At 42.5% G+C, this 27,432-nt stretch overlaps 2 protein-coding genes across 5 annotated transcripts; both read left to right on the top strand.

The window, feature by feature from the left end:
• On the top strand, window positions 1–12,656 carry arl13b (ADP-ribosylation factor-like 13b). 4 transcript variants are annotated; one of them, XM_066659587.1, is made up of 10 exons: window positions 1–844; window positions 6,227–6,297; window positions 6,831–7,080; window positions 7,386–7,491; window positions 7,694–7,896; window positions 8,122–8,236; window positions 8,377–8,533; window positions 9,283–9,399; window positions 9,798–9,866; window positions 11,312–12,656. In XM_066659587.1, the coding sequence occupies exons 1-10, from the start codon at window positions 786–788 to the stop codon at window positions 11,323–11,325; spliced, it is 1,161 nt and encodes a 386-aa protein (XP_066515684.1). In that variant the 5' UTR covers window positions 1–785; the 3' UTR covers window positions 11,326–12,656. The 4 variants fall into 4 exon arrangements, with proteins under 4 accessions (XP_066515684.1, XP_066515683.1, XP_066515688.1 ...); XM_066659586.1 differs by having other exon boundaries at window positions 11,149–12,656; XM_066659591.1 differs by lacking the exon at window positions 9,798–9,866.
• Window positions 12,657–14,244: 1,588 nt separating this feature from the next.
• Window positions 14,245–22,152, top strand: nsun3 (NOP2/Sun RNA methyltransferase 3). The gene is made up of 6 exons (XM_066660630.1): window positions 14,245–14,507; window positions 14,593–14,705; window positions 15,626–15,999; window positions 16,160–16,314; window positions 21,247–21,368; window positions 21,700–22,152. The coding sequence occupies exons 1-6, from the start codon at window positions 14,340–14,342 to the stop codon at window positions 21,965–21,967; spliced, it is 1,200 nt and encodes a 399-aa protein (XP_066516727.1). The 5' UTR covers window positions 14,245–14,339; the 3' UTR covers window positions 21,968–22,152.
• Window positions 22,153–27,432: the final 5,280 nt, after the last annotated feature.

The following is a 27,432-nucleotide window of genomic DNA, read 5'->3' as shown; positions in this document are numbered from 1 at the left end:
AGAGCCGCAGCCATAGCAGCGAAAGGAGAGAAATAAACACAACACAAAACGACCTGCAGCTCTCTAAACTTTACCACACCGAGCTGTCCTTACACACTCCCCGAGAGAAAACCACGGACTTTACTGGTGGGAACAGCTTCTCTCATTAAGCGTCGACCCTTTTTTGTTTGCTGTGTTCTTTACTTGAGCTAAACTGCTGGTTATTTTTTAAGCTGAGCAGCTAGGTTAGCTAATTATTACAAGTTACTCTAACGTAAGTTAGTCAGCGTGCTGAAGATAGGATTTAACGCTAATAACGTTAGCTGACGGTAGGTGTATAGCGTAAGTTTGACGTTTAGTTTGTTTTCAGCCGAGGTTTAAGAAGCTCGCCGTTAGCTTATCTGTCGGTTACCGAGATTTAGATACCGTTACTTTAATGTCTACGACTAGTTTTAAACGTAGTAAGCATATACTAGTGAGTTTTAAACACTCACTGGTTTAACGTTATGCTGTAAGGCTGGCTATGGTCTGTTTAGTAGGTAGAGAGCTAACGGTAACGGCAGTGTAACGGTAACGGTACTCAGCATGGCGTCATTAACGGTTCCGGACCGTAACGTTAGCCCAAGCCCAGGAGCTGGAGCTGAAACTAGTGGGTGGGTAATGGAAAGCTGCTAAATGCGAGTTAGCGTCAGTGAATAAACCTGCAGTTTAACAAGGTCCGAGCTCTTTCCCACACCCGTCTTTCACGCAGTTTCCATGTGGTAAATAAGCCCGCGGTCGTCCAGGTCCCATGAGTTGTGTTTGCGATGTTCAGTCTGATGGCGAACTGCTGCAGTTGGCTCAAACGGTGGCGTGAACCCGCCAGGTGAGTGTCTACATACCGCCTGATATTAGTAATGCAGCTCTAACTATACATTCACTTGTACATGACCTCCTGAAGACCCCCTTCAATTAAAATCTGGTCATATCATGTCTGTGTATGCTGACATAAACCTGAGTGAAATAATCAGTCTACGTCATGTAAATTCATATCACCAGGGTTTCTGAGGTCATAAATCAAAGGCACTGTGATCAACTGATAGACGGAGAGTTAACCGAATATTACATTCTTGTAACACACCTTGTAACATATTAACAACTCAACATAGTCATTTTAACCTGTTAAACCCTTGATAGAGGCCTTTGAATAGTTTTTTGAAGAGTTGACCCAAATAACAACACACTCACCAGTGATTAAACTGTATCACAAGTTAGACTACTCTGCCCACCTCATCTGTCTCATCTATACCCCAGACGGGTCAGGAATTCATAAAAAGCAATAAATATAAGTTAAAAAAAATGTTGAATTGGGTGAATCTTCATAGATTGGGAACCCTTGCGTTAATACATCTATAGCACAAAAAAGAAAATTAAAAAGAGTTGTCTTGTCATTAGGGCAATCAGCCGCATTATCTGAGGTAAGACATTTTAGCCTACACAGTGTGTAAAAATTGTCTTTTTCTTTTTGACACATTTATGATTAACCAAAGTGCAACAACAAAAATGTATTCCATGTTTAGTGATGTTATGAAGACTTCTATTGATATTGTGAGTGATAATATGGCCGTACTTATAGCAATAATAATTCAAACTAGACATTTAAGACTATATTGCCAGATCATGGCACACAGTCAGCATTTATCTAACCAAATAATAGCTTTGGGGTCATTTTTCTATTGCCTTTATCTAGAAAAACCCTCTATACCAATAGAGATGTATTGCCTAGCACTTGTTGCAGCCAAAGAAGATCCTGTGTTAGTTACAACAAACTAAAAGTATTGCCTCCTAGTCGTCTCTTTGTCCACCTCTGAATCTTCATCTGTGCATAATCCAGAATTGCCCCCACCTTGCTCATCTCTTTCCGTTTGCCCATTGAAGCACAATAGCGGGTGTCATTGAAGATTTCCGAAGTGAGTTTAGGACACCTGAATGATATGAACAATCATGAAACACCTGTCGGCGTAAGTGAGTGAAGATTGTGTTTGGTTGAGTTGAGAAACAGCGGTGTTTTGTTGGAAATTGCACATGGCTTTTAGGCCCTGACAAGCACTTTAAAAGGATTCTGTGTTACATTCTGTTGGCCTCAAGATTTAGGCTTATTGAGTGTCTCGGCGCTCAAAGCGCTCTCACTGTGATCACAACAAGTGAGTCACGCCGATGCTGTCGGCTTTAAGCGATAAATCTTCTCTCTGACTCATTGCCTGCTGTGCAGTGAGTGGAGTTTATTAGTCTATACTCTGGTATGGCCATTACTCTCACTGTTAAACTGAGGCAATAACCTGAGTTTTTTTATGTGCTTCTGTTGTCTTAAAAATAGGATGATTAAAGGGTATCACTTTAAAGTGATTTATTAAATATATGGCACTCCCAAGTTGTTAAAAAGTTTACTTGCATGTTCATACTGGTAGGAGTGAATGTATTTGTTGTAAAAGACAGGCTTTACTGAACTTTCCTCATGCTGTCATGTTTTAAATGAGTACGTTATTTGGTCCACCTGTGGTTTAGGGTTTGTTGAGAGTCATTTAATAATCCTTCACAATTTAAACAGTCCTAAGCAGTGATATTAATTCTGTGTTGAGACCGTGATCTACAACCCAAGAGTCAGATTCAGAGGCAGCATATCAGACCATGACAAAGATAAACAAGAGTTTGAGGTACCATTAATAGTTATTTTTCACATAGTCAGGCATAGGCCTGTCTTAGATATACTCTATGGACTTGTCTCAAACACATTAAGCAGCATGTGTACAGTAAGTTCTTGAAATTAAAATGTTACAAGCAGAGAAAATGGATAAAGTTGTGATGGCTAGATGAGTCAGAGCATCTTCAAAATGGCACATCTTGTGGGGTGTTCCCTGGAGTGCTCTGGTTAGTTGTTAAAATCATGAAGTTAAATGGGATGCTCTAGAACTGCTGCACATAAGCCAAAGGACATGATGCCCCATGCGTATTGAAATCCATCAAGAAATATGACACCCTGGGTTGCACATGAGGGGGCATTTAAGGGTACTATACTATACCTACTGTGAGCATTAAAGGATGATTGTATGCAGAGAAATCCCTGTATCTGAGGAAATACTGTGCTCTACAGTAAGGCAGTATATTTTTTTATATAGCAATATATATTGTTGTTATGGGCGGCACGGTGGCGCAGCAGGTAGCTCCAGGGACCTGGAGGTTGTGGGTTCGATTCCCTCTCCGGGTGACTGTGTGTTCTCCCTGTGTCTGCATGGGTTTCCTCCGGGTGACTGCCTGTGAGGAGTCTGGTGTGTTCTCCCTGTGTCTGCGTAGGTTTCCTCCGGGTGACTGTCTGTGAGTGGTGTGGTGTGTTCTCCCTGTGTCTGTGTGGGTTTCCTCCGGGTGACTGTCTGTGAGGAGTGTGGTGTGTTCTCCCTGTGTCTGTGTGGGTTTCCTCCGGGTGACTGTCTGTGAGGAGTGTGGTGTGTTCTCCCTGTGTCTGTGTGGGTTTCCTCCGGGTGACTGTCTGAGGAGTGTGGTGTGTTCTCTCTGTGTCAGTGTGGGTTTCCTCCGGGTGACTGTCTGTGAGGAGTGTGGTGTGTTCTCCCTGTGTCTGCGTGGGTTTCCTCCGGGTGACTGTCTGTGAGGAGTGTGGTGTGTTCTCCCTGTGTCTGCGTGGGTTTCCTCCGGGTGACTGTCTGTGAGGAGTGTGGTGTCTTCTCCCTGTGTCTGCGTGGGTTTCCTCCGGGTGACTGTCTGTGAGGAGTGTGGTGTGTTCTCCCTGTGTCTGTGTGGGTTTCCTCCGGGTGACTGTCTGTGAGGAGTGTGGTGTGTTCTCCCTGTGTCTGTGTGGGTTTCCTCCGGGTGACTGTCTGAGGAGTGTGGTGTGTTCTCTCTGTGTCAGTGTGGGTTTCCTCCGGGTGACTGTCTGTGAGGAGTGTGGTGTGTTCTCCCTGTGTCTGCGTGGGTTTCCTCCGGGTGACTGTCTGTGAGGAGTGTGGTGTGTTCTCCCTGTGTCTGCGTGGGTTTCCTCCAGGTGACTGTCTGTGAGGAGTGTGGTGTGTTCTCCCTGTGTCTGCGTGGGTTTCCTCCGGGTGACTGTCTGTGAGGAGTGTGGTGTGTTCTCCCTGTGTCTGCGTGGGTTTCCTCCGGGTGACTGTCTGTGAGGAGTGTGGTGTGTTCTCCCTGTGTCTGTGTGGGTTTCCTCCGGGTGACTGTCTGAGGAGTGTGGTGTGTTCTCTCTGTGTCAGTGTGGGTTTCCTCCGGGTGACTGTCTGTGAGGAGTGTGGTGTGTTCTCCCTGTGTCTGCGTGGGTTTCCTCCGGGTGACTGTCTGTGAGGAGTGTGGTGTGTTCTCCCTGTGTCTGCGTGGGTTTCCTCCGGGTGACTGTCTGTGAGGAGTGTGGTGTGTTCTCCCTGTGTCTGCGTGGGTTTCCTCCGGGTGACTGTCTGTGAGGAGTGTGGTGTGTTCTCCCTGTGTCTGCGTGGGTTTCCTTCGGGTGACTGTCTGTGAGGAGTGTGGTGTCTTCTCCCTGTGTCTGCGTGGGTTTCCTCCGGGTGACTGTCTGTGAGGAGTGTGGTGTGTTCTCCCTGTGTCTGCGTGGGTTTCCTCCGGGTGCTCCGGTTACCTCCCACAGTCAAAAAACACATGTTGGTAGGTGGATTGGAGACTCAAAGGTGTCCGTAGGGGTGAATGTGTGTGTTGTGTGTGTTGCCCTGTGAAGAACTGGCGCCCCATCCAGGGTGTGTTCCTGCCTTGCGCCCAATGATTCCAGGTAGGCTCTGGACCCACCGCGACCGTGAACTGGATTAGGATTACAGATAATGAATGAATGAATGAATGTTGTTGTTATTAGGATACACTACGCTTTGATAGGCTTTTCTCAGTATACCATTGATATGTGAGGAGCACTGACAAAATCTGAATTTAATGGTTAGGAGATTGAAGTTTGGACATTTAGAGTCTGATGATGTGGAAAGTGCATTAAATTTAATTAAATGAAAATTTGTTTGCCTTCATTGGTGCTTACAGTTTTATTAAAATGTGGCTCAGCTGCTGTATTGTGCCCATGTCAGTCAAACCTTGGAATACAATACATCGCAAATACGGTCACGTTTCATTCAAATGTCTTCTGGAGTCATAATAATCCAGGCTCAAAGCTCGGACCTTTTATGCTAACTGCTCATAGTATCAATCTGTGCTTATGTGATTGGGCAGATAGTGTTTGTCCTCCAGCACCCTGGTACTGATCCTCTGGGGCTGAAGTGCAAATCCCTGACTAATCCCAGTGCACAGGGGCTGACCAGGCCCAAGACGAGGAACAGGTTGTGGACGGGTGTGAGTTTGTTTGGTTTGTGGGGTGGAAGACAAGAACTGCTTTGTTTAGATACAGTGTTGTTTACAACATCGATGAAGGCCTCCTGGCTACAGAGGACAGTCACCTGGATAGTTCGGTTGATGTCCTTGCGGCGCAAGTGCCGTAGTTAAGTATTTGTGTGTGTGCGTGTGTTGTAGCGAGAGCTTTTTTTTTCAGTGGTTTCCATTGTGTGTTTCTGTAGAGAAGAGGGTGGGGATTTTGGCTGCCTCTTGATGATTTGTTTAAGTTGCTTGGTGCCCATGTTTGTCCTGTCTTCTCTGGGTAATGTGATATTGCTTAGGCAGCTGACGAAGGTGACAAAATTAATATTATTCCTTTTCATGATGTTAAATTTAGTCAAGTGTAAACAGCAGAATTTTGCTTAATGCACTGCTGTTTAAAATTTGATGAACAATTGAATTGTCTTAGAAATGGTCCAGTGTTTGACCAATATTAACAAGTAAAAATAATTGCCCAAAGTGCTATATATATATATATCTCAAAATGAGAGCCACATTTGTCTACTTTGTGACCTGCCTTCATGCATCATTCTGGCCTGGAGCATAATTTATTGCATATAATCATATTTAAATTGCAATAGATGAGAGAGAGAGAGAGTGAGAGAGAAAGCGAGATACTCTGTTGTTGTGACTATGGCTGAGTCACTCATTTCAACCCCATGTGTTTCTGCTGGTCAGGAGATGATGAATTAACCTCATTCTGACTCAGCATATCTTTGCAATTATAGCTGCAAAAGCAACATTAAAATAAAGCCTTGAACATGGCCCAACACCATGTTAAAAACAATGTTTTGAGAAGGAGAATATTTTGTTTGTATTCTTGTTGTGATCATATGTCATTTAATATACATAGCTTGTTTTTACCTGATTACAGGAAGGTGACATTGGTAATGGTGGGACTTGACAATGCAGGGAAAACTGCAACAGTCCGCGGCATCCAGGGAGGTAAGATTTTATGAAAAGTATCCAAGACATAATAGAGAAGACATATGCATATTTATGGCTCCACTACTGGCTTTGTATTATTATGTTTAAAACAATTTCTATTACAGATTTAACTAACTATTATAAACAATAAATATAATTTATTACTCAATTGTTTGAACCATCTTGACTTTGCTATGGAAGTCATTGGCCTCAATTTGCCTTCATTGCCCACAGCAACTATAACATATAAATATAAACTTATTTAAAGTCTATTTAGTGCAATAAAACATCAAATGCAACATTTCCCCATGTACTTCTTTATGTGCTTTTAAATCTCTCTGAAGCTCTGCATTGATCTGAAAAATATGGAGCATTTGAGAGGGCTTTGTTTTTAAGTAAACACTGTGGTCCTAATTTTTGTTATAACTTAGTCATAACATGCTTTGTCAGCTTTAGTCATTTTTGTTTAATATGTACAAGTTAATGTAGCATCATGACATCAAACATTCATATCACAGTGTTTAAGAGAGCGCAATACATTTTTATCACAGAAAGTCCACTTGACGTAGCACCCACAGTCGGCTTCTCCAAAGTGGACCTCAAGCAGGGCAAGTTTGAGGTTACTATTTTTGACCTTGGTGGAGGGAAGCGAATCAGAGGTATCTGGAAGAACTACTACTCTGAGTCCTATGGAGTGGTGTTCGTCGTGGACTCGAGTGATGTTCAGAGGATCCAGGAGACCAGAGACACCATGGCTGAAGTCCTCCGCCACCCTCGTATCGCAGGCAAACCTGTGCTAGTGTGAGCAGAACACACCTTCCACAAGTGCTTACACTCACTCCTCAGGATAAAGCATGGATTACTTTCTTCTTCAGATATTTTAAATGTCAACTGTTTTTAACGCCTCATCACCACTCTTAATTATTCACCCATCCACTCTGTCCTTAAAGGTAGAACATTATAGGATAGCTGCTATTCACACTTTCCAGAATGTTCTCTTTCTTGTTGGTGTAGCACGCCTTGTTCTTTAACCATGCATTTGGGACAAAACACACTTGGCACTGTCACTTACAGCTCCCTCTATTTCTATATCAATTGTCTCTCAGACTGGCCAACAAGCAGGACCAGGAAGGGGCATTGGCTGAAGCAGACATCATTGAGAGCCTGTCGCTTGAGAAGCTTGTCAACGAGAACAAATGTCTCTGTCAGATCGTGAGTTTTATTTAGTGTATCTTCAAAACAAACTGTTGCCAGCTTAGTTCAATGACCACAGAGGAATAAAGGGCTGATTCATTGAACAGGGGCTTTGTGAATTTTATTATTTATTTTTATTTAAAAATGAATTATTAGAATCAAAATAGGTTTCTTGTAAAAACTAGCTATAAATCAACCTTCCCTCTGCTGTTCACGACAGGAGCCATGTTCAGCAGTTCTAGGTTATGGAAAGAAAGTTGACAAGTCCATCAAAAATGGCCTGAACTGGCTCCTAAATAACATTGCCAAGGACTATGAGGCGATCACAGAGCGCGTACAGAAAGACACCGCAGAGCAGCGGGCTCAGGAGGAGCAGGACAAGAAGGAGAGGGCAGAGCGAGTGAAGAGAATCCGAGAGGAGAGGTCAGTATGCGGTCACATCTAGAAAACAGCTTTATAAATACATTAAAATTAATATATCTATCCACAGTTTAAAGAAAATCTAATCAGAAATGAAGGTTAAATGTTATCAAAGGCATAAATTATCAAACCACATAATGAAGCAGAATAATTTCTTTATTAATCTTTGCCAAGTGCTTTCATTTCCATGTCCCGTTTGCAAGTTTTCTGAAAGTATTCTTCCCACAGGGATAGACAAGAGCGTGAAGAGGCAGAGCGAGAAGGGAGAGAGATGAAAGAGGAGGATTTAGAAGATGCCAACATGCCTAGCCCATTCCAACCGATCAACAGTGTTGTTATGGAGGTAACCAATCATCTCAACCAATATTTGTTCTGATTTGATTTGCTTAAATGTACTTTTGAGAGTCTGTGGTAGTTAGCATTGTAGTCATTATTGTAGATTGTATTACAGTGCTTTCCATGTAACCTGGGTTGTTATTTCAGAACGAGGAGAAAGGGAAAAAAGATATGGAAAAGATAAAGCAGAAAGAGGAGAGCAAACCTCTGGAGCTGAAGAGCAAACAAGAGGAAGAGGAGGAGGAAGAGGAAGAGGAGGAAGATGAAGATAGCGAACGACAGACACCAGAAAGCACTGGTTCAGGTCAGTGTCTTGTTTAATTTATATTGTGCCGTTGCAGGACAATGCGTTATGATTAGTTTTAACAGGTTTTAGATTAACTGAGTGACTTTGCACCGTAAGTTTCTGGACACTTCACCTCTAAGTGGACTTACCAGTCTCTGTATCCTGGGGGCAGCTAAGATTCTATCAGTGTAATAATTCTTAACTGTAGGTGATTATGTCTGTTTATGATAGGACTATGAAAAGCATGTGGTAGCAGGCAAGCAAGCCTCTAAAAAACTTTTTTTACACTCTAAAAAAAAAAACAACAATAATAACTCAAATAATGTTGCAGTAACACCACAGAAAACCTTGCTTTACCTAGAGGAAATAAACATGTGTTTCTTCTAGGAACTTAATAATTAATCCTTTTGAAACACAGCTCTATTTTCGTGTTTCATGAAAATTAATGATACTATACAGTTTGGGTAATTGGCTGTTGTTGTAAAGTGCCTAATGGTTCTGGACAATGTACCTGAGTAATTTGTTTACCTCTCCCCCCTGTGGTAATTTGCCAGAGCAGTCTAGATGAAGATGCATCAGAATTCCCTATTGCTCCAGGAACTTGGATATATTCATTTTTAAATATGTACTGAAAAGCTTCAGGAGCTTGCTGGAGAACTCTGTTTGAATAGTGTAAGAGAGTCTTTAAATTAGAAAAGGGGTAATCTCAATTAGCAGTTTGTTCCTGGTCAAGTTTAGGATGCTTAAAAGTGTTGGTTTATCCTCAGGTCCAGTAGACCAGGCCAAAAAGAAGACAAAAAAACTTCGGCTTAAGCGGAAAAATAGAATCGACCCTCTTCGAGTAGAGGACGCAGCGAAAAGTCCTACCCCTCCTCCTCCACCAGGTGAGAATATTCAGATTAGAGTCTAGATCATGAGTTTCCTGAAGTATAGTCCAACAGCCAAGCCAGTAACTAATAAACAGTATACACCTGAAGTTAGGAGGCTAATGTAGCTAAGAAGTAATGAATGCGTACATTCCACCATTAAGACTATGCAAACCGCAGGTCTAATCAAATCCTGTTTACCTAAACCCTATTCTAATTTAATATATATTTGACAGCACTAATAAAATTGTTTTGCTTTGTTGTTGTTGTTTTTTTCCCCCTCCAAGCCCTTATTATTTAAAAGCTTAATGTAAAATTTCTTAAATGTCTATCAGTGTTCATTTTCAAGAGTCTTCCGTATTCTAACCTCATTTAATCATGATTTAACAGATGTGTTATTTTGACTTCTGTTTTAGTTGGATGGGCTACTCCCAAAGTTTCTAGACTCCCTAAGCTTGAACCTCTTGGAGATACAAGACGTTCTGGTAACTCCTGGTTTTAATTTCAAAGTTTTACAGCATATGTGCCATTATCACTAACCGCCATTTCCCCCTCACACTGATTCTGTTTTTTAACCAGATCTCTTCCTTGTTTTCACCACTTTTTTTAGTCTCTGTTATCTCTTCATTCACAGAGCATGCTACATTACCTTCAGCTTCATTATAAGCTCAACATGCCGTCAACATGTGTGCTTTTAATGTGGAAGACATTAACCATATGTTTTCATATATTTCAAAAAGCTTGACTAATGATCCTACATTAACATGAGTGATTCATACCTATTTTTGTCATTTTTTTCTTTTATGCATGTACGGTACCAGTCAAAAACCTAAATGTATGATTTTCGTAATCTTAAACTTTTTGATCTTAAGGGATTGGTCAATCCCTTAACAAAAAAATATTTCAGTTATAAATAATGAAAAGCATGTCTACTTATGAGTTAATTTCTGAAATGAATAGTTTTCAGCAGCCAACACTGCCACAGCGTTTGTGGAACCTAGATCAATTAAAGATCATGACTGGAGAACAATGTTGATAGGCTGCAGTAAGGGTGAGCAATGTGGTAAAAAGTTATGTTTATGTTTTGGGGGGGAACCGACGAAAGGCACCCACCGTCATGAGCAAACATTCCAATCTGTTTTTGTTACTGTGGGGGGAATGAAATTCCTACAACAGCTTGCTGCTTTTGTTGTTTATGACACTCTCTAATAGTCCAGTCTTCCAAAGGGCTCAGGTGGCTGCAGGTTTGTATCCCAAAAAAGGCAGGATTCCATCTGGTTTTGTACTCCACTGCTTTACTGGAAACTTGCTAACAAACCAGCCCTTGGCAGATAAGACTGCGCACCACTAAATATCTATTAAAATGCGATGCATCTTGTGGAATTGGCTTGTAACTCATTCCCTTACTCACATACTCACTCACTCACTCATGGTTAGCCTAAAAGTCTCCACTAGTTGGCACCAAACACTCATGGAAGAGGGAGTTTTTAGTTTTAGTTTAGTGTTAAAACAAGTGTCCATGATTAATTAAACATGTATTGCTCATTGATGTGGAACTGCTGATGACTTAAAACATTCTCATATTGCCCACCCCTACGTTGCAGTACATTTGGACAAATTGTTTAAATATGTTGTTTTAAAGGACCATTTAAATGTTGTCATGTATTTGTTTGTTTACTTGGTTTTGTTACAGATTTTAAGAAAAAAAAAATCCAAGCTAGTTCTCTCTAACCTGTTTCTTCTTCCTTTGCTCTTTCCTGTTGGCAGATTTTTATGGCAAGCCCCTCCCACCCGTAGCAATTAGACAGAGGCCAAACGGTGAAATTCATGATGTCATTTCCTAACCCCGCCTCTTCTCCCCTTCTTATTGGCATATGATTTGTCATCCCCCACCAATCACAGTTTTTATTCTATTTTTCTTATCTCCAAGCTGGGGCTGTGTAAAGAGCAATGTGTAACATCTGTAATGGAGGAACAGGCAAACAAATGGAATAATGTGGATGGATGGATCACATGCCTAATAACCAGCCGATGAGGAACGGACTTCAGAGACATTTTTCGGCCAGTGATCATAGAGAGAACAAGTTTATTCAGCAACATCAGGAGGGACTGAAATAATGGGGAAAGGACCTACACTGCACTAAGTGTATAACCTTTGTCTTACAAAAGGAAAAAAAATTAAATTTATAGCCCTGGTCCTCCAGTGAAATGTGTATATATACTTTTTATATTTTAAATAATAAGTAAAAGAATCACACATTTGCAGCTGTGAAACATGACATTGTTCAAATTTACTCCCAGGTCTGTTTATCAGAAGCTACATAGAAGAAAGACCTTTAATTTATAAAAAACACTAAGATTGTAATGAGCAGACATTATACATTTGAAATGATATTTGAAAAACGTGCTTAGGTTGGTGTGATTAAAAGGTACAAGAGGTACTGACTTAAAGTATCATATCATATACTGAAATGCACTGCTTTGACTCGTGTCAGATCTTAGAAATTACACCTTCAAATGACACACTGCAGCTTTCACCAGCCACCAGCATCCATCTTAAATGAGATTGTGGATAAAGTGGAGTATTTGCAAAGGGAAACGTTTTTGAAAAAATGGCTTGACTGGACTGGGTGATGCAACATAGGCATTTCACTTCTGGACTTTCTACAGTGTCATTATTCATAGTGTTTATATTTTTATGCTAACAGAAACATGCACATACTGTAGCAGTATGGTTTAACTTTGGAGAGGTCAATATTTACAAATCGTAGCAGTTCTAAACAGTGGATTAAGAATATTCTTGAAATATTTTTAAAGAAATATGTTCCCAAAGTATGAAATGATATATTGAGCCATGTGTTTATTCATGGAATGGGCTGTTGTTGTGATTGTAAGCCTGTATACAACTCTGAAAGTGCGATTTGCCTTTTTTTTTAATCTTATCTTTCCTCTCTCCTCCTTTAAAGGCATCTTTATCAGTTTGTGGATTTCAGTTTTGTCATTTTGCGTGAACTTTATATGGACAGATATGGTTATGTCTGAGGCATGTACTGTATACGATATATTCATGTTAAAATGTTTTTGTTGTTGCTAGCTATTGACAAATTGTTCCTTGATTTTATTACATATCTCACCTTTTGTTTACATATTACACATTGGACACTCATATGTTGTGTATTTTCTCTGCATTCTTTATTTAATTTCACGCAACACTACTGTTAACAGCAGATTTTCTTTTCTTTTTTTTCATTATCACTTTTTATCCAGTTGTTTTTAATATGAAATGCAATTAAATGCAGAAATATTTTTATCCCATTTCTGTGTTTTTAATTTTCTTAAGCATGTGTACTGTACGGTGGTGCAGCAGGTAGTGTTGCAGTCTCACACCTCCAGAGTCCTGCTCCGGGTGACTGTGAGGAGTGTGGTGTGTTCTCCCTGTGTCCACGTGGGTTTCCTCCGGGTGACTGTCTGTGAGGTGTGTGGTGTGTTCTCCCTGTGTCTGTGTGGGTTTCCTCCGGGTGACTGTCTGTGAGGAGTGTAGTGTGTTCTCCCTGTGTCTGTGTGGGTTTCCTCCAGGTGACTGTCTGTGAGGAGTGTGGTGTGTTCTCCCTGTGTCTGCGTGGGTTTCCTCCGGGTGACTGTCTGTGAGGAGTGTGGTGTGTTCTCCCTGTGTCTGTGTGGGTTTCCTCCAGGTGACTGTCTGTGAGGAGTGTGGTGTGTTCTCCCTGTGTCTGCGTGGGTTTCCTCCGGGTGACTGTCTGTGAGGAGTGTGGTGTGTTCTCCCTGTGTCTGTGTGGGTTTCCTCCGGGTGACTGTCTGTGAGGTGTGTGGTGTGTTCTCCCTGTGTCTGTGTGGGTTTCCTCCGGGTGACTGTCTGTGAGGAGTGTAGTGTGTTCTCCCTGTGTCTGTGTGGGTTTCCTCCAGGTGACTGTCTGTGAGGAGTGTGGTGTGTTCTCCCTGTGTTTGCGTGGGTTTCCTCCGGGTGACTGTCTGTGAGGAGTGTGGTGTGTTCTCCCTGTGTCTGTGTGGGTTTCCTCCGGGTGACTGTCTGTGAGGTGTGTGGTGTGTTCTCCCTGTGTCTGTGTGGGTTTCCTCCGGGTGACTGTCTGTGAGGAGTGTAGTGTGTTCTCCCTGTGTCTGTGTGGGTTTCCTCCAGGTGACTGTCTGTGAGGAGTGTGGTGTGTTCTCCCTGTGTCTGCGTGGGTTTCCTCCGGGTGACTGTCTGTGAGGAGTGTGGTGTGTTCTCTCTGTGTCTGCGTGGGTTTCCTCTGGGTGACTGTCTGTGAGGAGTGTGGTATGTTCTCCCTGTGTCTGTGTGGGTTTCCTCCGGGTGACTGTCTGTGAGGAGTGTGGTATGTTCTCCCTGTGTCTGTGTGGGTTTCCTCCGGGTGACTGTCTGTGAGGAGTGTGGTGTATTCTCCCTGTGTCCGCGTGGGTTTCCTCCGGGTGCTCCAGTTTCCTCCCACAATCCAAAAACACAGTTTGGTAGGTGGATTGGTGACTCAAAAGTGTCCATAGGTGTGAGCGAATGTGTCTCGCCCAGTGAAGGCGCCCCCCTCCAGACTGTGAGTTCCTGCCTTGCGCCAAGTGATTCCAGGTAGGCTCCAGACCCACCGCGACCCTTAACTGGAGAAGCAGTTACAGATAATGAATGAATTAATTAATGTGCACTGTATTATATTTAATTTTCAGCATATTGATGGATTGGTGGTAGTGAATATAATGGTTGGTTGGCCTAGAGTAACATATATGTAGTGTATGTGTACAAATAATAGGTGGTTTTAATGTTATGGCTGGCCTTAGACCTTAGAGTAATGTGATGCAGATGATTCTAGTGCACTACAGAAGGAGTGAAGGAGACATTTGGGACGGGGCCTGCGCGTCCACGGCAGAGACGGAACTCCGTGTTAGTGTCGGTGTTTCTGAGGGGCGGTAGATCTCCTGGAGATGTGTTTTCGATGTTGTTCTCTCCGTGTTTGTCCAGAGCGGGTTTACTAAAAAGATTTAATGTTACAGGCTCAATTGTCTCCGCTTCTCCCGAGCTCCAGAAGCGTTTGCGAGCTGAGCACTTAAAGCCGTCTCTCCGCGCCTCCTCCAGCCAACGGCTCTCCGCTCCGGACTCAGGGGTCGGTTTCAGTTCAGACTCCAGTCCAAACAGGGTTAGTGTTTATGTATAAACGGTCCACAGATTAAACTCCATTTTCTCCACAGCCTCCACGCGGACAGTCTAAAGCCAAGCCCCAGAGGAGAGTGTGGAAACGAGTTCTGCAACATTTCGACTCGCAGTACAGCGAGGAGCTCGGGGAACACTGGCCTCCCTCAAGGTGAACAATTCACACCAGAGGGGCTAGTTCACAAAACAGGGTTTCACGGTTATTCCAACCCTAACCTCAGTCCAAAGTCGAAGACTGTCCTGTAGGAATGTACCCCAGGACAGGCTTGACTTTGGGCTTGATTTATCTGACTAAACTAAGAAATCCTGCATTGTGGGATACCACCACCACCACCAGTTCATTACAAACATGTCACAGCTAAAGTATTGGGGTCATTATTATTATTATTAGGATGATTGTACCACCAAGCAGGATTTCTCCCTTAACCAGGCAAGCTCAAATACCTGATAAGTAAAAACTAACAATGTAATCCCAGTTTTTATGCCAGTTGTGGGAATCTAACCACTAACCTTCCAGTCCTAAGCCCTTCTCTGTAACCTTTAGGCCGGTGGTTAGGTTTAGACATGTCTTTCTACTCTATATTAATTTCACACTGCCTTTAAACATAGCACAAAGACACTTCACACACTGGTGCTCGCATATATTACTTAGAAATTCACCTAGTAACTACATGGAATACTAACACAATCACTTAGCAACCGACCAGAAACCAAACACCCTAGTAACTAGGCCATAACGACCTCCAGGCACTGTCTAGTAATGACATAACAATATCCTAGCAACCACCTGGAATACTATAGCAATTGTTTAGCAGTCCTCTAGAAACCAGACCATAAATTGCAGGCCACTTAGAGGCTAATTGTAGTAATAATGTGAATACAGTTACTACCTAGCAATAACATTTGTAACCACCTGGGACACCACAGCAGATTCCCAGAAAAACAGCAGTGATATCCTGTTCTATGTTTTTGTGAATGCAATCAATACACCCCTAGATCCAATTTTAAATGATGTTATATAGGTATGAAAGTGAATTGAAGGGTTTGCAAACACACTGCTGTGTTTTTCAGGGCTGTCCTGGTGAATCCGCACTGCTGGCAGTATGGCGTCCTGCTGAACCGCTTCAGTGATCTCACCGGTATCCTGCCACACCTTAAATCACTGGGTTACTACAGCCTCCTTCCTCAAACAGATCCCCTTAACAGCCAGGCCAAGTCTCACTCTGCCAGCGTCCATGGCCTCCTACAGTGTCTTGTTCATAAAGAGCCACTGCGGCTGCCCACCCAGAGGCATCGGGCCGGCTGGCTGAAGCAGTATTTCTTGCTGAATGCTGCTTCTCTGCTGCCTGTGCTGGCTCTGGATGTGAGGGATGGAGAGAAGGTGCTGGACCTGTGCTCAGCTCCGGGAGGAAAAGCCCTGGCTCTACTGCAGGTGGCTACGCCTGGTAAGACCCTGAATTACAGGAGGGAAACCGTAACTATTAAGGGCTGTTGTTTTAATCTGGCTTTTTTAATGAATATTTCAGTAGTTCATCATTTTTTAAAGCAGTTAATCACAGTTTAAAGCATTGGATCTGAATGTTGCTGCTTGTAACTTTCTCTTAGGATTATTACATTGTAATGAAATGGACAAGAGCAGGTTCGAGTGGCTCCTGAAGACACTGGAGTCGTACATCCCTCCTTCACTGAGAGACATGGTCACCATGACGAATATGGACGGCAGAGTCATTGGTGGCAGCCAACCAGGGACATACGACAAGGTGAAAGCTCCACACTTGTACCGCTTTAAAGGAATTTAAAATGTTTGACGTTTGTTCTCACATTAACTCAAGACTCACTTTCTTTCCACACTGTGAAACAGGCGTTACACTGACAGCTAGGGGCATGGACGTATCAACCATTTGTTGTAAACATGGCCAGCCCCTACTGGGGACCCTCTCTCTGGAGCAGGAAATGGTTCATTCAGTGTCTAAAAGCATTTGATTCCTCACCTCATGATAGAATTTCAATTTACCGACTAAGCTTTTACTAAATAATCAACTCTAGGAATGTAGTTTGCAACTTTTTGGTGGTAAAAGTGACCTAGGTCGTCTTTAATCTCTCCAGAATACCTAACCTAATCAGATGGTGGCTATTCCTGGCATTTTAAAAGCATGCAAACCTTTGCTGATTCATGCATCTTTCCTCACGCTGACTCAGACATTTTTTGAAGTAGAGCTGGCACCGGGGTAAAACTGTAAACTCACACATTTTCCCTCGTTCCAAAGACACAAGGGTGGTTTCCGTGGTTTCCAGCTGCCCTTCAGGTGAAACATGACAGTTGCACAGTGAATGTAGTCACTTTACATAACCTGCTGAGTGCTGAGTAAGGGTTTTACCCTAATGGCTTTCATAGGCCTGGTTACGGTAAAATGCAACTGGTGCTATTAATATCAAATGAAACAGAGCATACACTGAATCGAGGATGATGTGTTTTATATACTGATTAACCCCTTAGAGGTCTCATATCACTGCTGATGACAGTAATATAATAATTGAAGTGATTGAATGCATTTGTGTCCTAATAAACCTGGACAGTAATCATCTTTAATTAACTGCCATTGAAAGTTTAGAAGGATTTTTTCCATCTTCTGTAGGTTTTGGGTTCAAATTTGTATAGATGCTACATTTAGTGTGCTTCATTAACCGACACTGAGAGTTTAAACTTTTCTCTACTGTAAGCTACTGTTTTGGAGATACAAGGTTTTGCCTGATTGTGACGCTATGCTATTATGACCCAAAAAAACACATTTTAAAGGGTTAAACGCCTCATTTTCTGAAGTACACAGTTGTGCCCTCTGGGTGGCAGTGTCGTCATTCTGCTTTCAGAGGCCCGTGTCTCAATGTGTTGTTGACATTGGCTTCATTGTGAACCCTGTGGCGCCCTCATTGGGGCCCTGCAGTGACAGCCAGTCAGGCATAAATTTACTTCACCCCTAGGAGCTGACTCCATTTCCCAGCATGCCTCCTGCCATTCACCTGAGGATGACACTGAGCAGGGGTGAAAAATGCATTTATACATTCTAACGAATTAATCACAGGACATTGATCTGTAATTTGGGAAGCTAGAATAGCGTGTATCTGTTTTAATGATATTCAGGGAAGTACAGTTCTCAATTTTTAAATGTTAAGATTGTAGTCTGTTACTGTGTGAATTTATAGTATTCAGCTTAAGCTCTTTATTCAAGATTGCTTACTGTAACCTGCTTGTTTGTAAGTGTACAATGTACGGTAAAATTGACTTCTGCATTGAACTCTGACGGTGAACACACACACACACACACTAAGGCTGACAGTGAGCACACAATGTAGCATCACTGTGAATCTTCACTCTTAGGACGTAGCTCTAGAGATTTGGGCTTGCAGGCCCCTTTCACTGCTTTTTTTATGGATCCTTGAATCATTTCAGTAATGGAGGTGAAGGCATGTGAGGTCAGGGGTTTACAGCTGCTATGCTGAGTCATAAGATGCATTTGGACCTATTTTAAACAGTATTATGATGTCATTCAGACATCGTGGCGGTCATGGTGTTTTTTTTTTTCTCTTTGACCCATGGGCATTGTTCTCCAGCATCACCCTCTCTAACAGCTCCCGTCCCCAGAGCATCCTCAGGGGTTCCTGAAACCCAAGGAACCAAACCTGCATTAGAGCCGAGAGAAAGGGGAATTCAAATCCTCCTGCTGTTTCCAAACACACAAATACAAAACCCTTAGTGCATTGGTTGTGATGTGTTATTTCCATTGCTGTGTGAAATAACCTCTCCATTCACAGCATGTGTTCAGTGTACATTTAAAAATATTGTGTCTCAAGAATCAAATCAGTGTGAATGTTGCTGTAGTTTCATTGTTTGATTATTCAATAATGTATTGAATAATTTCTTCCTGAAATGAAGATTGATTCGATTAGAACGAGACTCAATGATGGGCTGAATGTTTAAGGATCAGTTCAGATTGAATCCTAATGATATTTGAGATTCCTTGATGGACCGTGTCACTTTTCTACAGATTCGGAATCAGAATCCAGAACAGTGGAGGAATTGGAGATTTCTGAGGGCTAAATTGATTCATTGAGAATTGAATCAGACTGATTCAGTCTGAATCAGATGAAATGATGAGTTGAATAACTTCCAAGAGAGTCTGAATTGGCGGCTCGGTGTTTAGCACGTTCGCCTCTCAGCACTGGGATCTTGGGTTCTGGTCGCGACTGGGTGGAGTTTCCATGTTCTCCCTGTGTCTGCGTGGATTTCCTCCGGGTGACTATCTGTGAGGAGTGTGATGTGTTCTCCCTGTGTCTGCGTGGGTTTCCCCCGGGTGACTGTCTGTGAGGAGTGTGGTGTGTTCTCCCTGTGTCTGCGTGGGTTTCCTCCGGGTGACTGTCTGTGAGGAGTGTGGTGTGTTCTCCCTGTGTCTGCGTGGGTTTCCTCCGGGTGACCGTCTGTGAGGAGTGTGGTGTGTTCTCTCTGTGTCTGCGTGGGTTTCCTCCGGGTGACTGTCTGTGAGGAGTGTGGTGTGTTCTCTCTGTGTCTGTGTGGGTTTCCTCCGGGTGACTGTCTGTGAGGAGTGTGGTGTGTTCTCCCTGTGTCTGCGTGGGTTTCCTCCGGGTGACCGTCTGTGAGGTGTGTGGTGTGTTCTCCCTGTGTCTGCGTGGGTATCCCCAGGGTCTCCGTGTTTCCTCCCACAGTCTAAAAACATGGAGGTTAGGTGAATTGGCTTTTTTAATAACTGTCCGGGTGTGTGAGTGAATGAGTGTGTATGTGAATGAATGGCTGTATGTGTGAGTGAATGAGTGTGTGCCCAGATATGGATTGGCGCTCTGTCCTGGGTGAATGCCTAGTGCCCAATGCAGTCCTCCAGGTGGACGGTCAAGAGTGTGTGTGTGTGGATTGAGTGTTGAATGGAATGGTGTTCTGAGCAGTGTGGACTCTATAGCGTCCTTGGTTATCTAGCCAGGCGCTATATAAGTGTAACAATAAATAAATAAATCAAATAGAATAGCATTTCATGATGTGTCAAATAATTTCTGAAATAAAAGTAACGGGTTTGAGTTTTTATGACAGATCTAAACCCATGTTGCTGAGTTTTGAACAGCACTGTTGTCACCAAGGTGTTGCAGCACTCTGTAGCTTTTGTGATTTCTGCACTTTTTTTTTTGCCACCTGTAGGTCTAGTTCTTCAGCATCATGTGCTCTAGTTGCTGCTGTCCCCAGAGTGCCCTCAGGCGTTCTTTTAGCCCAACAGGCATCAGAGCTGAGAGAGAGACGGGAATTAAGGGGGAACAAAGCTGGCGAGGGAGAGAGCGTTGACGCTCGACTGTCTGCTCGTCAAGGCACTTCCACTGAGCCGTCTCTAATGAGCAGAGAGAGGAGACTAATCTCTGAGAGAAGCTTAGCTGGAACAAGCAGAGATTCAGGATGTGTGTGTGTGTGTGTGAGAGAGAGAGAGAGAGAGAGAGAGACAGATGCTGTTTTGTATGTTTCAGATATTGAGGCCTAATTAAGAGATGGGTACATTGTCTTTTTTCTCCCCTCTTCCTTGCTGCCATTTTGTTTATTCTTCAAAGACGTATGGAGCACTGTAACTCAGGTGTGTCCTCCAACTGTCTCAGGGGCTCTCATACTTTACTCTAACTCTACCTTTGCCTCTCTCTTGAGTTTTCTGTTTGTCGTATTCATGGTTTTATTTACCTGCTTCTTAAGGGTGGGATACATAGCAAATATATAATATCACAATACATACAATGCATACAATTTAAAATAGGCACACACCAGCAAAGCAGCATTACTACATTGAAATAAACTGAGGACCGTGTTCAGCACTTTAATTAATAGACAGTGTGTACAGGATTTATTTTAATTCGTCCCAAACTGCCTTTACTGAGGAACATCTGGTTGGGGCTAATTTACAGAGGTGGCACTGCTCTTCTAAGTTTTTTTTGGCTGCTCCCATTAGGGGTTTTCCACAGTGGATCATTATCATCTGCCTCTTAGGCTTGGTACAGGTTTTTCTAACAGGCTTGGGATCGACATTATGAACACACCAGCTTGTACACCCCTAGAGGCTGGGACAGTGAGTGAACTCATGTAGCCAATAAGCCAGTGGGAGTCAGCACAAGGATGATACCCACATAGACACTGGGAGAACACAACAAACTTCTCATAGGCTGTGGCCCAAGGACAAGACGAACCCTGTTCATTGTTGTAATCTTTCTGTAGAATCAAATGACATCTTGTCCTTGGGCCACTGCCAATGTGAGGTGTGATGTCACTGTCCAGTGGAAATACTCATCTCCAGTTTTTTTAAGTTTTAGATGTACGTCACACTGTGTGAATGAAATGACTGGAATAATTGGATTCATTTTTGTTGAAACTTGGAAATACATGTCATTCATTAGAGAGCGACGATGTAACAACAGCAGTGTACCATCATATCATTCATGTATAATATCTGGTTAATAGAAGCTTTTGTGACTGTGGGCCTGTAACCCTCAGGGCTTTTTTTCCCTCCTCTCTCTTCGTACCTTGCCTCTTGTCTGTTCACACATTCTCTCTAGTGCACAACATATTTTCCTCCAACTTGTTTTCCTCTTTCTAATATTCACACATATTCCCTTGTGCGTGTGTGTGTGTGTGTGTGTGTGTGTGTGTGTGTATCCAGGTGCTGGTTGATGCCCCGTGCTCTAATGACCGCAGTTGGCTCTTTAGCCCTGGAGCCCAGCAGGGGGAGCTTTGGTTGAGAGAGCGAGCTCAGTTACCTCACTTACAAAAGCAGTTGCTCTGGTAGGTACACCATGAAGTCAGTGATGTATTGTGCTGCAAATATAACTCCTTAACGTCAATTAGTTGTCAGCAATTATTGGAGAAAATGTTGTTTACTTGCAAAACCATTGTATAAAGCTTGGAATTGCTTGTGAAACCTATGGTTGTTCTCATATATTACAGTATATTTCTGGATGTGTGTGTGTGTGTGTGTATAAAACTTGTTTTTCAGTCATGTCAATCTGTATATTTTGCCTGTCCAAAAAAAAATAAAAAAAAATAAAAAAAAGGTCAAGTGACTATAATAAATTAAATTACAGTACATTAAATATGTTGTTTGTGTGTGTTTCAGTTCGGCCTTGGCGGCGGTGCGTCCTGGTGGGCTGCTGGTTTATTCCACATGTACTTTATCCCGTGCAGAAAACCAGTCTGTAATTGAAAGTGTTCTTGCCACCTGCCCGGGGGTGGAGCTTGTGGACCTGGAGGAGGACCTTATAGGTTTTCTCTCTGAACATTTTACATTTGCTAGCCTCCAACCTCCACTAGGTTATTTGGTGGTCCCGGAACAAGGAAGAACTTGGGGGCCCATGTTTGTGTGCAAACTGAGGAGAATCTCATGAGCAGCCTCTAAGTTATTTAAAATCTACTGGCCGATTTATTCATCACTGTTTTAAACTGCGACCAAGTTCATCACGTTTGCAGATTAAGAGTAATAACACAATTCAGCTCTACCCAGTGTCATAGAAAACCAGTTGAGGTACGTGATTAATGTAGACTGTGTACTATAAAAATTTTGTTTACGATTTTGGTGCTATTTTAATAAAATGAAAGTAAATTAATTCCAGCCATTGTGTTTATTTTATTATTGTATATTATACTACACGTTTATGTCTGTGCACTACAGGCAAAATTTAAATGCTCATTGGAATGTATATCTAAAAGCTAGGAGAAAGGCAAATCTCAAAGTGTTAAGTTATAGGTTTATACAGGAGGTCCTCGGGTTACGTCAGTCCTGAGTTACGATGTTTCGTGGTTACGACACATCTCCCATTTACTGTATAAAACCTTGTTTCGACTTCAGTGGTTTTGCGTCGTAACGCGAACTTCGTGTTTGGTGTGCGTGGCGCGGCGGAAGAATACACGGTTACGTGGCTCGGGACCGAGGACGATAGGTGTGAGGATAGGATAAGTGCTTACAATATGTTATTTACGTACAGTGTGTACGTATGTTCCGACTTACACCGAAAATCCGTTTACGACGCGACGTAGGAACTGATCAACCCTGTATATATAATTAAAACATGGATGTAAATTTTTGTTTTATAAATGTACAATAATTCAGAACAGATGATCACTTCATTTGCTGAATTTAAAATCTTGGTGAAAAACAGCTAATGATTTTTGCAAAAGCTTAGACACATGCCTTATTTTGTGTTATTATTCATTATTGTTTTATTGAATTTTTTTACAATGTTTGAAACTGAGGATATGAATAAAAACTGCTGACATGTAGAGACAAATTCCTTTACTTGAATGTATTGTTTGGGTGGAAAAATGCACACACAGAGCTGCTTTATATTTGGCAGAAAGTGGAGTTGGTTCTTTAAGAGGATGTTCAAAGCAGGGAAAAATAGGTGACTCTGATAAGAGACAGATTGTGCTGGTAATAATGTTTTGGTGGGAGCCAGGTCTTGTGTGGTGTGCCCTGATTGTTGATATCTACCAAATGAGATCGAAGGAAAGAGGACCAGTGAACTGAAGCGTGGTCAGAGTGCCCATACTGACTCAAATCCCCTGCTGAAGCACCTTCATTGGGCACGGGAGCATCAGAACTGGACAATGGAGCAGTGAAACATGGTGTAATATGTATGTATCTTTGGTCTTACTGGCAAAACAAGTCAGATCCTCAGGAGCCCCACCCTACAACTTACAGGACTTAAAGCATCTGCTGCAAACTTCTTGGTGTGAGATACCACAGGAAGCAGTCCCAGCCTGATGGATCAGAACTCTTGCCAGCACAAAGGGGACCTATTCAATATCCAGCAGGTGGTTTTAATATTATGGCCGATAAGTATATATACATATCCAAATCCAATTTCCGTTTCACAGTCTGTACATGGATATAATAGTATTCTAGTATCAGGTTTCCCTTGTCCCCAGGGAAGACACTTTGTGAACTTAACTAAGCTTAACAATCTGAATTTAATGTAAACTTATTGCTGTATGCAAAGGTCTGGTCCTCTGGTCATGTGATACATTTAGCTGAGTACGCTGTGAAAATAGGAACACATCCTCAACAAAAGACACACTTATTTACTTAAATACACATTCATTCATTCATTATCTGTAACCCTTATCCAGTTCAGGGTCGCGGTGGGTCCAGAGCCTACCTGGAATCATTGGGCGCAAGGCGGGAATACACCCTGGAGGGGGCGCCAGTCCTTCACAGGGCAACACACACTCATACATTCACTCACACCTACGGACACTTTTGAGTCACCAATCCACCTACTAACGTGTGTTTTTGGACTGTGGGAGGAAACCGGAGCACCCGGAGGAAACCCACGCAGACACGGGGAGAACACACCAACTACTTTAATACACAGATAGTGTTTATTTGAACAAGGTGCAAATGTTAACTGGCATATTTATATATTGTTATATTTATTATCGGATTTTCTGTATGAATAGAAGTTGTTCACTGTGTGCAGAAACATGCCATATTTTATGGTCTCTGTGAATGATGTGTTAACTTATCTTTAATTAGAAAACCAACAAGACAAGCCATGTAGTCAGGACTAGCTCTAAACCTGGGTAAAAGTGAAAAGTTAAACTAAGGGTTAGTCAGAACACAGGTTGTTTATACTTGGTTTAAAATAAAGGTGAAAAAAATAACAACCAGTGCTACATTTCTGAGAACTTAGCTGACAGTAATAAATTGTATTAATGAATATTTATTGATAATATTAAATGTGCCGTACTAGTTAGTATAATTTGGAAATATATAGATTTACTGTGAAATAAAAATCATTTAAAACTTACTTGCAAATATAAAGAACAATAACATTTAAATATGATATTTAAATATAAAGTTGAAAGCTTATATACATAATGCCTAAATGGTGGAGTGGAGCACTCTCGTTTGTAGCTAATTCAACTGCACAGAGTTTTTCCAGGATGCTTTTTTCTGAGGTAAACTGTAGCTGAGTTGTCAAGTGTAACAACTGTGTGATACACTGGAAGACCAATAAAAACAGCTGGCTTGGGGAGACGAGATGAAATGGTCAAAATGACCTGGTTTTTCCAGATTTATGTGCTTACAACATTATTGTTCATTCATTCATTATCTGTAAGCGCTTATCCAGTTCAGATCGCGGTGGGTCCAGAGCCTACCTGGAATCATTGGGCACAATGCGGGAATACACCCTGGAGGGGGCGCCAGTACTTCACAGGGCAACACACACACACACACACATCCACCTACCAACTTGTGTTTTTGGACTATGGGACGAAACCAGAGCACCCGGAGGAAACCCACGCAGACACAGGGAGAACACACCACACTCCTCACAGACAGTCACCCGGAGGAAACCCACACAGACACAGGAAGAACATGCCAAACTCCTCCCAGACAGTCACCCGGAGGAAACCCACACAGACACAGAGAGAACACACCACACTCCTCATAGACAGTCACCCGGAGCAGGAATCGAACCCACAACCTCCAGGTCCCTGGAGCTGTGTGACTGCTAACTAACACTAACCTGCTGCACCACCGTGCCGCCCACAACATTATTGTGATTATAATTAAAGTCACATCTCTTTGAACATGGGGTGTGTGTGGGGGGTGTTATTATGTGAAAGTTGTTATTTCTCAAAATTTAAAAAAAAGGTCAAAATGACAGTGTCTTCCTTTCTAGTGTTAAGTAGAATCCTTCTAGCAATGTTCAGTAAGAAAAAAAGGTTTCAACAAGCAGCACCCTGTGCAACAATGAAAAAGGTTTTCCAGAATACACATGAAAGAAATGTACTGAAATGGAAACCGTTACAAAGCCATGTGTGAGTCTGGGAATGTCAGTCAACCAAAGTGAGAGCCATTATCTCCAAATGGAGAAAACTTGGAACTGTGGTGAATCTTCCCAGAAGTGATCATCCAACCTAAATCCTCCAAGAGCACACCAACAAGTCACTGAAGAAGTCACAGAAGACCCCAGATTGAACAAATCTGGTCTTGCTCAACTCAAAAGGTCAGTGGTAGCACGATTAGAAGAAAGAAGCTGGACAAAAATGGTATGGATTTGTAAGGTCTCTGTTTCTGTTTCATCTGACATTAAGCTAACACTGCATTTCGCTGTAAGAACATCATACCAACAGTGGTATGCGGCAGCATGATGGCGTGGGAATGCTTTGCTGCCTCAGAGAGATTTGTTTTCACTGACAGAAGCATGAATTCTGCTCTTTAGTAGAAGGAGTGTCTGGTCATTCTTTTGGTGATCAAAGAACCTTTTAGGTAATTAGTGTTATTTATGAATGGATGAACAATACTCAACAGCACAGTAGATCATCCGGCTCTTCACAGCGGGAAAGCCGGACATTGCTGATGCATACAGTCCACCAGCACCTTGGGCAGATTCCACGAAACAGGATTAATGGTTTAGCTAGCTCGGCTGACCATTTATGTCCCATCCAGATTCAAATCTCTGTGATTTTACTACGCTTTCGGAGCTTCAGAAACAGAAAAATGCCCTTGTGACACGCCAATGAGACCCTGTTGGTGGGGAGGTTGTGCAGGTGGCAATGCAGAGCTATTTAAACACTTTCCAGATGATAACTGGATATTGCGTGTCAGTAAGAAAAAGTTTCCTTGTTTTAATCTCCATCTGCCTCCAAATGAAGAAACTGAGATTAGTTCAAAGCTCTGGATTTAAAGAAACCACTGAAGGAACAACACATCTGTGCTCTGTAAATATAACTATAACAATTATGAATAAATGCTGAGTTAAATGCTAATATAATTTAATTGATATCAATAGTAGATTTTTTAAAATAATAATTAAACAGTTTTTTCAAGGAATGACAATAAAGATTTGGTAGGAGTGTGAGGAGTGTGGTGTGTTCTCCCTGTGTCTGCGTGGGTTTCCTCCGGGTGACTGTCTGTGAGGAGTGTGGTGTGTTCTCCCTGTGTCTGCGTGGGTTTCCTCCGGGTGACTGTCTGAGGAGTGTGGTGTGTTCTCCCTCTGTCTGCGTGTGTTTCCTCCGGGTGACTGTCTGTGAGGAGTTGGGGTGTGTTCTCCCTGTGTCTGCGTGTGTTTCCTCCGGGTGACTGTCTGTGAGGAGTTTGGTGTGTTCTCCCTGTGTCTGCGTGGGTTTCCTCCAGGTGACTGTCTGTGAGGAGTTTGGTGTGTTCTCCCTGTGTCTGTGTGGGTTTCCTCCGGGTGACTGTCTGTGAGGAGTGTGGTGTGTTCTCTCTGTGTCTGCGTAGGTTTCCTCTGGGTTTCCTCCCACGGTCCAAAAACACACAGTGGACTGGCAACTCATAAGTGGCCATAGATGTGTGTGAGAGTGTGTTGCCCTGTAAAGGATTGGCGCTTCCTCCAGGGTGTGTTCTTGCGTTGTGCCCAATGATTCTAGGTAGGTTCCGGACCCACTGAGACCCTGAAATGGATAAGAGGTTACAGATAATCAATGAATAATGCAACTGGTGCAACAAACAAGACGTCACACACACACAAATGACACGAAATCCCACAATTCAAATGAGGTGGCTTATCAATATCCATATAATCAATGTTTACCGCAGTTCCCTATTTTACTGACAGATCTACTTTAATGTTAATATTTGGCAATATTTTACAAAAACATAAATACAAGCCACTGTAATAGAGAGCATCACATTTCTAGAAAACCAAACTGAAAGTATCCCGTGTATCTTCCCGAAGGAGAGATTTGTTTACAGAGTCATCAAAGCTGTAGCCTAGCATTCGCTAGAACTGAGAGGGGGCGGGCAGAGGTGGGCGTGGCCAATCGGCCTGTTCTGTTCACCCGTTTTATGTAATCTATTTCTCGTCCTCTCTTCACAGTGGAT

The sequence above is a fragment of the Hoplias malabaricus genome, chromosome 2, assembly GCF_029633855.1.
Source record: "Hoplias malabaricus isolate fHopMal1 chromosome 2, fHopMal1.hap1, whole genome shotgun sequence".
NCBI classification, from domain to species: domain Eukaryota; kingdom Metazoa; phylum Chordata; class Actinopteri; order Characiformes; family Erythrinidae; genus Hoplias; species Hoplias malabaricus.
Note: the sequence above shows the minus strand (reverse complement) of the source record. Positions and strands in the feature narration are given on the sequence as shown.